Source organism: Coturnix japonica, chromosome 12 (genome assembly GCF_001577835.2).
Source record: "Coturnix japonica isolate 7356 chromosome 12, Coturnix japonica 2.1, whole genome shotgun sequence".
Classification (NCBI taxonomy): Eukaryota; Metazoa; Chordata; class Aves; order Galliformes; family Phasianidae; genus Coturnix; species Coturnix japonica.
The window spans coordinates 7,358,356-7,371,288 of record NC_029527.1 but is presented as its reverse complement, the minus strand read 5'-3'; the positions used below and the strand labels follow the sequence as shown (position 1 = coordinate 7,371,288).

Below are 12,933 nucleotides of genomic sequence, written 5' to 3'. Positions count from 1 at the left end.
CCATGGGGGTGGTGTGTGGTTTGCTGCGTTGCCGGAAGGCAGGAGGAAAGGTTTTGCCTTCTAATCCTCCTGTTCGTTCTATCTGACTTCTGTGAGGGTGCAGCCCATCAGATCCAAAAGCTGTCTCACAAACAGAAGAATGCTCTGTGCCTCCAGCCCTGCATGGAAAGGTGGCAGGGCTCGCTTGCTGTGTTACAGGCTGAAGCAAGACAAGGAGTGATACTTAACAGCCTTGTAACCCTGAGAGCCCTGGGAAGAGCTGTCAGCTGGTGTTTAACCTGCTGCACTGTTGTCTTTTGGCACTGAAGCTTCACCTGCCTGCAGGTGTCAGAGGTGGAAACTGCAGGTGTAGTTTAAGCCAGCTCTTTCGTCACCAAATTCCATTCCTATATGACACCTGTCTCTTTAAAATACTGTTCATGTTATCAGCCTGCTGGACAGAATATTGCTTCCCATTGTGAACTGTGTGGCTATACAGCTTCAGAGGAAATACGTTGTTTTGAAGCCCCTCTGCCTTTTGGAATCCAGCTGCATTCACCCCCAGGACTTACACGGGGCAGCTGCCAGGCACAAACAGCTGAGCCTCTGTGGGTCCCGACCTGCACCTTCCTGCCAATGGACCTCGCAGAAGGAGCCCTGTCCTTGCACGACAGCTGCCTCAATGGAGTGATGTGTTTGGCTGCCCATCGCAGCACTCCGAGATGCTGAGCACCCAGCTCAGGCTGCTGTAGCCCGATATACGCCCGACACCGCTCTGCTGCCCTGGTTTTAATCCAGCAGTGACGCCTCATGCATATTCATAAAGCGGGGGGCGGGGCGCGGGGCGGATCTATTCATTATTCATGAGGTTTCGCGCGCTTTTGCTGACCACGTGTTGCAATTTGGCGCGGAATCCGGCGGGGTAGGAAGCAGCGATGGCGGTGAGCGGCCGGGACGGGCCCAGGGGGAAAGGGCGGACGAACTCGGGATGCGAACCTCCATTCTTCACCGTCCTGGGAGGAATCCTGTAGTTTGTTGGGATTTTTTTGGGGGGAAGGGGAGAAGGGGGGGAGTCTCCTGGTAGCCCTGTATCAGAGGAGGGAGCTGTATGGGGGATCGGAGATATTCTCTGCTCCAGGCTCGCGGCCCTCCCTCCCTCTAGTCCCGGTGTCGGGGAGGGTTCAGCCCCGCTCCCCGCCGTCCTCACCGACTCTCCCCTCCTTGCAGGACTCCTCCGAGTCGCAGGCTGCGGTCACCAGCCCCGTGCGCAGCTCCCGGCGCGGTGATGCGTTCACATCCAGCCCAGGCCGGGACCTGCCCCCATTCGAGGATGAGTCCGAAGGGCTCCTGGGCACCGAGGGGCTCCCCGAAGAGGAGGAAGAAGGAGAAGAGCTCATCGGAGAGGGGATGGAGAGGTAAGGAGGCCGCTGAGAGCCGGCATTTGGGGAGTTGAGTTTGTGGATGGGGTTTTGTTATTCGGTTTCTCAGTGCAGACCAGTAGTGGGCGCTAGTAGCTGTGCGAAGGGTCTGAAGAGATGGACGGTAAGGAAAGAAGTGTCAGGGCATGGTGTTGTAAAGTTCCGGTAACACAGAATGCATTGCAAACCAGGAGCAAGGCGCTGTTGTGGTGGTTCTTGAGGTGTGAGATGCTCACATAGTCCAGCTCCTTACTCTTGCAATCATAAATGTTAATGCTTTGTTACTCAGCCAGATCTGCCAGCCAACCAGTGAACTGTACAATGCAAAGACTTGAGTGCTGGCGTTTGTAATCCTGATGCTGGAGCCTTTTGTATTGCAGGGCATCTCCCTTTGCTGTTTCATGGGCTCCATCTCACGCAGATCATCTGTCCTGACTCACTGGTAGCCAAGGGAAGCTGGATAAATGCCTTCTGGAGTTTGTTTCAATGCTGTGTGTGTGTTCCCTAGGGACTACCGGCCCATCCCAGAGCTGGATGTATACGAGGCAGAAGGCCTGGCCTTGGATGATGAAGATGTGGAGGAGCTGACTGCCAGCCAGCGGGAAGCTGCAGAGAGAGTAATGAGGCAGCGGGACCGCGAGCTGGAGCAGGGCATGGGCCGCATGAGGAGGGGGCTGCTCTATGGTAGGTGGAGATGACAGAGGCTTCTGTGGGCTGGGTGGAAGGGCCTTTAATGCACTTAGAAGTATGTCGTTTGGACTTACCTCCTTGGTATATTAATAGATATGTTTGAGTGCTGTTAAATACAAATCTTCCCCTTTAAAGACTTAAGCTCCCATGCAAGGTACAGGAACCAGGCTGGAGTCTGGCTGGGTCTGGGGTGGTTCTTGGTTTGTATCCCAAGTGCCAGCCTCTTTGCTTCCTCAGCCTGTGCAGTCCATCCATGACTAGTCCAAAGAGGATGAATGGGAAACCCAACCCTGACTGATTTGTCTTCCCAACCCATAGATAGTGACGATGAAGATGAAGACCGTCCTTCACGGAAGAGGCGGCTGGCAGAACGGGCTGCTGATGGCGTAGAGGAGGAAGATGAAGATATGATCGAGAGCATTGAAAATCTGGAAGACATGAAGGGGCATTCAGTGAGGGAGTGGGTTTCCATGGCAGCTCCCCGGCTTGAGATCTACCACCGCTTCAAGAACTTCTTGAAGACCCACGTGGATGACCATGGGCACAATGTCTTTAAGGAGAGGATCAGCGACATGTGCAAAGGTACAGCTGGGTGATAAATCTCTTTATATAGACTGTGGTACTTTGCAGTGGTTCAGTCCACAGGTGGATCTTTTTCTGCCTGTCCTGTTTGTCCCAGACACCAAGTCAGCACTTTAAGAAACTGATGCTGGCAGAGATAAATGAATAATGGAAACATCACCACCACCTTCTTTGATTCTGTCTGGCTGATTAGAAGGCCCCTCATGTCTGCTACTCATTAATATTCATATCCTAGAAAGCTGGCAAAAAGTATGTGGGGCAGCAGACAGTGGGCTGCATGTTTGCAATCTGAAAGAGACAACAATTACTTGCTGTCTGCAGCAGTTACTTTCTCACACTGAAAACTGGGTTGTCCAGTGAGGGGCCACAAATAGACCTTGTGACTTTGAAAATCGTGTCTGTGTAGCAGCGCTGTGTTCTGACTGCTCACTGACAAAAATAACTTTAGAAGAGTTTTCTAGCTGTTTTCCAATTGATGACCTCCACATTTCTCAGGGGAGATGCAGACACCTGCAGCTGCAGCTTGCAGGAAACAGCCTTGTGCATTCTGGATTGCTTTTACAGGCTGCTGGAGAAGTGAGCAGGTTGAAAGTGAAATGCTCCCCTTCTTTTTCTTTAGAGAACAGAGAGAGTCTAGTGGTGAACTACGAGGATCTGGCTGCCCAGGAACATGTCCTTGCCTACTTTCTACCTGAGGCCCCAGCAGAAATGCTGAAGATCTTTGATGAAGCAGCCAAGGAAGTGGTGTTGGCCATGTACCCCAAGTATGATCGTATTGCTCAAGAGATCCATGTTCGCATCTCCCATCTCCCTCTGGTGGAAGAATTGCGGTCACTCAGGTAAGCAGAACTACCAGCAGTGGCTGTAGGACCTACAGCAGGATTTGGGGTGCTAAGGAGAACTGGTCTGTAAGGTACAGTTCCAGATAAACCCAAAGCTTATAGTGGAAAAAGAGTCTGAACTTCCAGTGTCCCCTAAGGGAAAACGCAAACCTTGATCTTCCTACCCAAAATTGTTTCTTAGAAGGCCTTTGGTAGGTGTGTCTTCAAGCAGAAATGTGTCTGCAGGGTGTTGTGCTTTCTGTGCCCTGCAGACATCAAGTATCTCTCCTCAGGCAACTACACTTGAACCAGTTGATCCGGACCAGTGGAGTGGTGACGAGTTGCACAGGGGTCCTGCCTCAGCTGAGCATGGTCAAATACAACTGCACCAAGTGCAACTTCATCTTGGGACCATTTTTCCAGTCCCAGAACCAGGAGGTGAAACCCGGTTCCTGCCCGGAGTGTCAGTCTCTTGGTCCTTTTGAAATCAACATGGAAGAGGTAAGAGTTGTGTGTGCCTGGGAGCTGCTTAACTGCACAGATTAAGCAGGCTGCTGGTCCTGCCCAGGCTGGACAAAAGCTGTCCAGCTGTCCTCCTTTCCAGGTTAGGTCAGTCTTTCCAGATCTACCAGCTAAGGAAACTAGAGGACTGCAGTAAAATCCCTGATCTGGAGCATCTGGCTCTTATTCATTGCCTTAATATTTTTAACTATCGTGAGTGGAGTGTCTTTCTCCCAGGAACTGATCCAGGTTGGACAAAACTCAGTGATCAGATGTGGAAAAAAGATCTGTCAACACTGTTGTCTGTCGCAGTCTGGAGTTGCTCCTGTCAACCTCCATCCTCCTATAATTTTCTAGCCAAAATAAAGTAAATCTTTGAACAGACTTTTTCCAGCAAGGTGCCTTTTAAAAGTGGTTGTGCCAGTGCCATCCAGGCGTGCTGGTTAACTTTTATTTTCCTGCTGCAGACGGTCTATCAGAACTATCAGCGCATAAAAATCCAGGAAAGCCCTGGGAAGGTGGCTGCTGGCAGGCTGCCCCGCTCCAAGGATGCCATTCTCCTTGCTGATCTGGTTGACAGCTGCAAGCCAGGGGATGAGATTGTAAGTACACGGAGTGAGCACAGAGCACTTTTAAACTCTGACTGTAACATCAAGGGGGGCATCAGTAATTATATCAGAGGAAAAGGTGGGAAGATTGTTTCCAGATGCATTTGGGCAGCTGCTCTCAAGTCTGGTATCTTAAAATGGAAAGAGGGGGCCTGTTTGATACCGTGCAAGCACTGACAGACCATCTCCTGCTTCCCAGGAGCTCACAGGGATCTATCACAACAACTATGATGGCTCTTTGAACACTGCCAATGGGTTCCCAGTGTTTGCAACTGTGATCCTGGCCAACCACATTGCCAAGAAGGACAACAAGCTGGCTGTCGGGGAGCTGACTGATGAGGATGTGAAAATGCTTATGGCTCTGTCCAAGGATGAGCAAATTGGGGAGAAGGTGAGTCTGTCGCTAATACACCCTTCTTTTCCTGCTGAGAGCCAGCCATCATCTGGCAGTTGGATCAGAAGGAGATATGAGGTGTCATCTAAGCTGAACACTGGGTGCTCTTCTGACTCTCCTTTCCTTGCCCTTCTGGAGATCAAATTTTCTGTTTCTCCCCTTCGTCTGATGCTCCACCTAGCTGCAGGGCTGAAAGATGGGTGAGATGTGAGGATACTGCTTCTATTTGATCATTAGTTTATTTTGCTGTATTCTGAAAGCAAACAGCAAGGAAGGGTTCCAGTGCTTGCAGAACTGATTCTATTGAGGAGATGTTATTACCTAGCTAAGCTGTGCTGGAGATCTTAGTCTGTCTCTGCATGCTGAAACCTGAATACAGTACTCTGAAAAAGGCTTCTGGACTGGTGCATGTTCAACCTCACTTGACTTGAGTTTAAACTCTCCAGTGTGGAGACTTCACTCTGTTGCCTTGGCTGCACAGTTTTTAATAATGACTGTGTTGTTTCTGGTGGGTAGAGTAGCTCCATTTTAAGTCAGGACTGTTTTAAAATCAGTAGTGTCCAGCATCAGGCTATTATCAGAATACGCATGAGATAATAAGCCTATTGTTCATTGTATTTGATCATGATTCACATGTAACACAGCCGATTCAACGACTGTCATGTGCAGTAAGTAGGTCACAAACTGAATCAAGGTCTCACACTTTGCAACAGGTGATAACAACCACTATGGTGTGCAGCTGGAGTCTGGAGGCAGTGGCTGCTGCTTCCAGCACTAATCTTTACATTCTCCTGTGATCAACTTTTTGATCTGGGTTGATAATTGCCTTTGGAGAATCCTCCTCAGCAGGGACAATAAGACTCTTTGGAGACAGCTCTATAGTAGTGGCAACCATAGATGAATCCAGGCTGGTTTTCTTGCTACTTTCTGCCCAGGATGGGAAATGTTACTCACTAGATAACTCTGCTTTTCCTTTCAGATTTTTGCCAGCATTGCCCCATCTATTTATGGGCATGAAGATATCAAGAGGGGTTTGGCTTTAGCTCTGTTTGGCGGAGAGCCCAAAAACCCAGGTGAGTGTAGCATGTTGCAGAGGACTGATCCAATGGATCTGGGTTTGTCAGTGCTGTTGCAGTGAGTGGATAGAGTTGTCTGTGTTTCTTGGTGACAATGAACTGACTGAGGGAAATCTCTGATTGAAGTGGCTGTTCTATCGCACTGAAAACTGGTGTGAGAGTAGAAAAGCAAGGACTGAAAGCAGCTCCTGCTGCAAGCCTAGGCGTGATTTTATTTCCCTTCCTCTAGAAAGTCGGATTTGATGCCCCTTTAAAGGTTTGATCTGTTGGTGTCCTGATTTGTTACCATTTTAAAAGAATGCATTCAGCAGGGTTAGAAATGCTTTTTTTATGCTCAGTTTAAAATGCTGCAGTGGAAAGGAAAAAGCTCTGCTTTATTCCCACTGCTTATGTGCTGCTATATTTGATCCTTCAGTACTTTTGGTTCTCCTTGGTGTTCTAAACCGTAACAAAATCTGACAACAGTTATGTCTGATTTCCCTCAACTTTCCTGTAAAGCAGTTTCTCTGCATATTCTGCCTTCCCTTCAGCTTTGTGTGGTATTCAGGGTAGGGCTGCTATCAAGCCTTGTGTAGATGACTGAGCTACTTGTGTGTCTCCTGTTACTGTTGTAGGTGGCAAACATAAAGTCCGTGGGGACATCAACGTGCTTCTGTGTGGAGACCCTGGTACTGCAAAGTCACAGTTTCTTAAGTACATAGAGAAGGTGTCTAGCAGGGCCATCTTCACCACTGGCCAGGGTGCTTCAGCTGTGGGTCTCACAGCTTATGTCCAGAGGCACCCAGTCAGCAAAGAGTGGACTTTGGAAGCAGGAGCCCTCGTGCTGGCTGACAGAGGCATCTGCCTGATTGATGAATTTGACAAGGTGAGTCCCAGCTGCATCTCTCTGGGAAAGCAGAGCTGTGGAGGGGCTGGCCATAATCTCTGTGATGAGGACTTGTGATAACTTGGGGTTCTATCTGCCAGCAGACTGGGCTTCCTGCAGTTTGTTTAGGCCCTTGCTGGTCTGCATAGTACAGTTTGCTATCTCTTCAGAGTGTAAAGCTAATGCAAGCTAATTCCCCTTGGTGCACTGGGCAACACTGACTTGAAGTGACTCATTGCTTTCTTGTAGATGAACGACCAGGACAGGACCAGCATACACGAAGCCATGGAACAGCAAAGTATTTCCATCTCCAAAGCAGGCATTGTTACATCCTTACAGGCTCGCTGCACTGTAATTGCTGCTGCCAATCCCATAGGTAAGTGCTGAGAGCCACAGGAGTACTCACGTCTCCATATCAGTCCTGCTGTCTCAAGCACTATGGTGCAGCTTCCCTTTCTTCCAGTCTGGAACACAAATCAAGCAAGCAGTAAAGGCTGTCTGTGAAGTAGATCGATGTTTACCTCAAAGCTTCAGCCCTGAAGCCTCTGGTTGATGTTCAGGTTTGTCTCTGCTCCAGGTGGTCGATACGATCCATCATTGACTTTCTCAGAGAACGTAGACCTGACAGAGCCCATCATCTCTCGATTCGATATTCTGTGTGTGGTTAGAGACACGGTGGACCCTGTGCAGGTAAAATCATGCTGTGAATGTGCCTGTGCTGGGCTGTTAGGATGCTCAGCTAGTTTTGCTGTCTAGTGGGTGTCTTCACTTCTTTTACTACGCTGTTCTTTTGTAGGATGAAATGCTTGCCCGGTTTGTTGTTGGCAGCCATGTCAAGCACCACCCAGGTAGCAAGGAGGCAGTGAATGGAGATGCCAGTGAGGTTATTCTTCCCAATACATATGGGGTGGAACCCATTCCCCAGGAGATCCTGAGGAAATACATCGTCTATGCCAAAGAGAAGGTCCACCCCAAACTCAACCAGATGGACCAGGACAAGGTGGCTCGGATGTACAGTGACCTCAGGAAAGAGTCCATGGTAAGAATACTGAGGAAAAAGGGGGAATAAGTGTGTATCCAGACTGCAAGTCAGCCTGTGACTGCTCCAGCGTATGTTGACATGTTCTAGCTATTCATTTCACAAGAGTCTGTGCCACTTCTTTTTGTGAGAGACGGGCAGATTCTACAGTATCAGGCTGAACAGATGATTCTTCAGTTAGATGCAGGGTCTTGCTTGTAGATGATACATAGTGTGATGGACTGGATGCATATACTAGGGTCTGCCAGAGCAGAGCCTTTTCGTTGTGACCCAGTCTGGCAGGCCCACAGGAGATGTTTGCATTCACTCAGATCCATGTGCTTTTGCTGTTACAAGGAGCTGTTCTCTGTAGAAACATCCTCTTTTATCTGGGATTTATAAGGCTCATTTCACCCTCCCCAGTGTGGAATTTTTTGAGGTCAGACTTCATGAGCATGGGAAATTTTTTAATTGAGGATTGCTGCTCCTGGAAAGCCACTAAATGCTGATAAAGAGGGACCCTGTGTAGCATTCCCTCTTGTTCTACCAAATTAAAATGTAAATATTGGAATCTGTACCACACTGTGCAAGATATGCCAGCAGATGGCAGAGCCTACTTAGCTTTACACAGTCCTTAGGGATCCAAGCACCATCTCCTGCAGTGCAAAGGAGGTCCTGACCCAGAAACCACCATTCTTACCCTGTGTCTTCTGTCCTTCACTAAGGAGTTTCTCCCTCCTCTCCCTCCTTAGGCAACTGGCAGCATCCCCATCACAGTGCGGCACATTGAGTCCATGATTCGGATGGCTGAGGCTCATGCCCGTATGCACTTGAGAGATTATGTGGTGGAGGATGATGTCAACATGGCCATCCGGGTGATGCTGGAGAGTTTCATTGACACGCAGAAGTTCAGTGTCATGCGGAGCATGCGCAAGGTGGGTACAACCCTCTGGGTTGAGCTGCAGCCCTTTTGTTTGCCCTGGCTGATGGAAGAGGATTCTGTGTGCTCTGTAGGAGTCTGTCCTACACAGACAGGTGTTATGCCTGTGCAAATAGAGAACTGTGAGTCTGAAGGTACTGCTGCCTTTCTCTGGTCTGTAGCAGGGCATGTAAGGGTTCTCCTAGCAGTGTTGTTCTGTCAGGGCTGAGATAACAGTGAGAATAGATGTGTCCCAAGCCTCTGTATCCAAAACACTGCTGTGTTCCTTGTTTTGCCACTTTTTCTCCTGTTTTGGCCCAGCACTTCCACTGCTGTCACAGCCAGTGGCTGTTTCTCTGCAGTTTTTCTAGAACTTCTCAGGGGATGGATAATCCCAGCGCAGCTCACACTGTGGTTCAGTGAGAGGCTGCCCTTTGAGTGGCAGGGCCTGGCTCTGAACAGCTCTTGGCCAGCCGTAGCCTGGCATCTATCCACAGAGTGCCTGCCCTCAGTCTGGGCGACTCGTGGCCTCTCTTCAGCTGCTAATTGCCAGCCTGACATGAGAGTCTGCAGGGCACAGGGCAGTCTGGGTTAAGGGATACTGCCCTACCCTTCCCCAAGGGCAGCAAACCTCCGTAGTGGTGGTACCCTATCAGCCCCTGGGAGGCTTCATGGCTGCTGCTGAGATCTCTTCAGAGATTTTGTATGGGTGTCAGCAGCTAGCAGAAATGTCTTGTATAATACAGAGCTGTGTTGTTACTGCATGTGCAGGTGGCAGCTTGGCAAGGCTGAAATCCCTTAGGAGACTCTAAGTGCAGGTGACAGTGGTGTCATTTGATTCCCCTTGTGCTCTGTAGGAGAAGGGATGGTTGATTTTGGGTATGGGAGACCCGCAGTGCGGCATTGGGTTCCTGATCCTCATGGTTTGTCTCATCCTCCTTTCCAGACATTCTCCCGCTACCTTTCCTTCAAGCGAGACAACAATGAGCTGCTGTTGTTCATCCTGAAGCAGCTGGTTGCAGAGCAGGTGATGTACCAGAGAAACCGCTATGGGGCCCAGCAGGACACCATAGAAGTCCTAGAGAAGGATCTGGTGGATAAGGTATGAGCTTATTCTAGTAAGCCTTCTGTAGGCTTGGTTCCTGCTTTGTGTTAGCAGCCTCAAACTGAGGTGTTCTCATGGCATATATCTTCCCAAGTCCATATACCAGATAAACCCAGTGTTACACAATTCAACCCAAAACAAGGACTGTTTCATTTGTCTCTACTCCTGTCTTGCCCAGGAGTACCATATTCTTCCTTCTCAGTCTTCATGCACCCCCATAAAGCTTCGAGGCTGAAGTGTTAAATCCTGACCACACCCTGTCAGAGATACTACATGACTGCCTCTCACTGGGTGAGCTCTGGGATAAGAGCTAGGTTTAAATAGGTATGCTTTTCCTCCAGTGGAAGTAAAAGGACAGACTGAGAGCAGGCAGATGCTGAGCCAGCATCCTCTCTTCACTCAGCTGAGCTCTGCCAATGCTCTATTCTCCTGACCTGCAGTCTCCCCTGGTACTGCAGTTCTGGTTCCTGCTGAGCAGAGATTGCTGACTGACAAATTTTGCTTGCCCTCTGCTGTGGAAAACCACATGGTGCTTATTTTTCTGAATAAGCATTTACCTCTCTCCCTGCTCTGTCCTCTTCCCAGGCTCGGCAGATCAACATCCACAACCTCTCTGCCTTCTATGACAGCGAGGTGTTCAAGATGAACAGGTTCAGCCGTGATGTGAAGCGGAAGCTGATCGTCCAGCAATTCTGAGGCTGGCAGCAGAGCCCACCATGTGCAAAATGAAACCTTTGTGCTTCTGCCCACCTGGCTGTGCTACAGAGCTCACAATCCAGAGGGACTAAGCTACATGTTCTCTCGCTTGCTTTGTGCCTTATGGATTAAGGAACTGCTGAGCTGCTGAAGATATTGTAAATAGAATAGAATTAAGTAGTTAAATGCCCAGCCAACTCTGTTTAGCAGTTTTACTCACTGTTCTGCTTTATAGCTGAGACCAACAGGGAGAGAATTGCTGGCCACGTAGATGGTATGTTTGCTGTTTATTTATCCCTAGTTGTTAAGACCTCATCTGCTGGAGGGATGAGTGGGAGCATTTGAAAGGCATTTGCCTGCCTTATCCATGCCCTATGGTTGCAAGCACCTTCAGGGATTCTTTTTTCCCATCTCTGGTGACTGCAGCCCTCTGAGTGATAATTGAAACTGCTTTCAGCTCCCTGTGAACAAGCCAGCTGCTCAGCTCCAGGCCTTTGCACCTGACACTTCACATTTCCCCAGGTGCCCACATGGGCTGACCTGCTTGGTTTCTGCATGTGAAAGGGAAGGGGCAGAGGAAGATGAGAAATGAAATAAAGCTTTTATAATAAAAACATTTATAATAATAGGGGTGGCATGAATGGGCAGTGGAAGTGTCTTCCAAACATGCAGGGGCAGTATCCAGAAGCATCAGGGAAAGGGTTTCCCCTGACTCAGTTGGTGATAGCTCAGCACAGCTGTCAGCTGATGTGAATCTACAGCTCTATCTGAGTGCTGGCACCTGAACTGAGCAGCACCTCGTATCCTTTTATTCAGATTTTATCTAGATATTTTGAAGAGTAGCAGTAGAGAAGCCGTGAGTTGGAGAAATTAAGGGGAGGGTAAGATGTGGTGATAATTCATATGCAATTTTCTTACTCTGTGCATTTTAATACAATTTGTTTTCCAATACTTTTGTGTTTCCTTTCTCCTTTTCTTTTAAAGTCCTTCAGTTATAGTGTGGAGGTAGAGCATAGCTACGCAACCTGAAGCTGCACCAGCTGCTCAGCAGTTTGCTGGTGGGTTATGGCCTGGGTACATACATCCTGTGGTCTCCAAGTTGGTGGGCATTGCTCATGCAAACAGAGGGAGATGAGTCCTGCCTGTAGTGGTTTCAGCTATTGCATCTCCTCCTTGGGGGTAGATACCAAGACATGACCGTGCACAGCACAGCCACATAAGCTGCCATTCCCTCCCAGCTCTAACCTGGAGTTTTGATCCCACTGTGGGACTCTGTCCCTTAAATGCTGCTGTCACCTCAAGACTGTTCTAGAACAGCACTTATCTGCCACCTTGGCTGGCACTTGGGGATACCAGTCTAGGAGAAACAGTCAAACTTCTCCAGGGTTTACTGAAGTGAATGTGCTTTTTCTGGTTGGATGTGGGGACTGTACAGCATCTCCAGCCTCCTCCTGCCTGTGCTCAGGAGAATTTGTAAGCTGGCTGCTGCAATTTGGTGTTGGCTGAGCAGACACGTCCCTAGCTGCCAGCATTGTGGAGTTTTGTCATGGTGATGTGTGTGTGTGTGTCCCCTCTCAGCCTGGTTGTTGTTCAGGAGCTTGAACCCTGCTGGGGGCCTAGCACATGACTCTCATCTGAAACTGGCTCAGTGTGTTGCCTTTTCTGTCTGCCAGCTCCCTCCTGTGTATTTGTTTAACTGTTTTGGCTGGCTTTTTCCCTTCCCACTGGGTCTCCGTCTACCAGGGCTTTCTGCAGGCAGCCTTCAGAGTCACTTTCCTGGCATGCCCTCCTTGCCTGATCTTGCCCTTTGCTCTCTGAATGTGAGCTTGTGTCAGATCTGTGGTGGGGATAGCAGTGCAGCTGTGAGCCTGGAGACATGGAGTAAGGAAAGCCAGAGTGGCTCCTGAGCCCTGGGCACAGCTATATTAGCACCTCATCTAATGCCAGGGGCCAGGCACAGGGGCAGTCCCTGGGGAGAGCAACTTCACTCACTGCCTCATCTTGAATCTTCACTACAAAGATAGATATGCCTTTCTACCTTGTGTTGCCAGCATCCAGCAGAGCAATGAATTTTTGCAGCTGTGCCCTTGCTAATGTTGACATGAGCCGCTCAGTGGAGTGTTAATGCCAGTCTGAAGGCATGTTCCTCCTCTCACGGCCACTGAGCTTTCCAGGTTCCCTGGAGCAAACTTGGGCTGTTGACAGCATCAGGTGTCTGGTCTGGATGGGGGTGCAGACGGGTGAAAATAGATGCTGCTTTA

General features: G+C 49.3%; 1 protein-coding gene across 1 annotated transcript; it reads left to right on the top strand.

Moving 5' to 3' along the window:
- Positions 1–827: 827 nt before the first annotated feature.
- MCM2 (minichromosome maintenance complex component 2) lies at positions 828–11,623 on the top strand. The gene is made up of 16 exons (XM_015874982.2): positions 828–920; positions 1,207–1,394; positions 1,906–2,081; positions 2,406–2,669; positions 3,289–3,508; positions 3,784–3,991; positions 4,459–4,593; positions 4,799–4,990; positions 5,973–6,066; positions 6,684–6,934; positions 7,184–7,310; positions 7,512–7,624; positions 7,731–7,973; positions 8,705–8,887; positions 9,818–9,973; positions 10,562–11,623. Exons 1-16 carry the CDS (start codon positions 915–917, stop codon positions 10,670–10,672), a joined length of 2,667 nt encoding a protein of 888 aa, XP_015730468.1. The 5' UTR covers positions 828–914; the 3' UTR covers positions 10,673–11,623.
- The last annotated feature ends 1,310 nt before the right edge of the window (positions 11,624–12,933 follow it).

Bases quoted from the DNA above. Each gene is read 5' to 3' on its own strand.
- MCM2 (XM_015874982.2), top strand. The intron at 4,991-5,972 runs GTGAGTCTGTCG...TTTTCCTTTCAG, and splicing joins ATGAGCAAATTGGGGAGAAG to ATTTTTGCCAGCATTGCCCC. The intron at 8,888-9,817 runs GTGGGTACAACC...CCTCCTTTCCAG, and splicing joins TCATGCGGAGCATGCGCAAG to ACATTCTCCCGCTACCTTTC.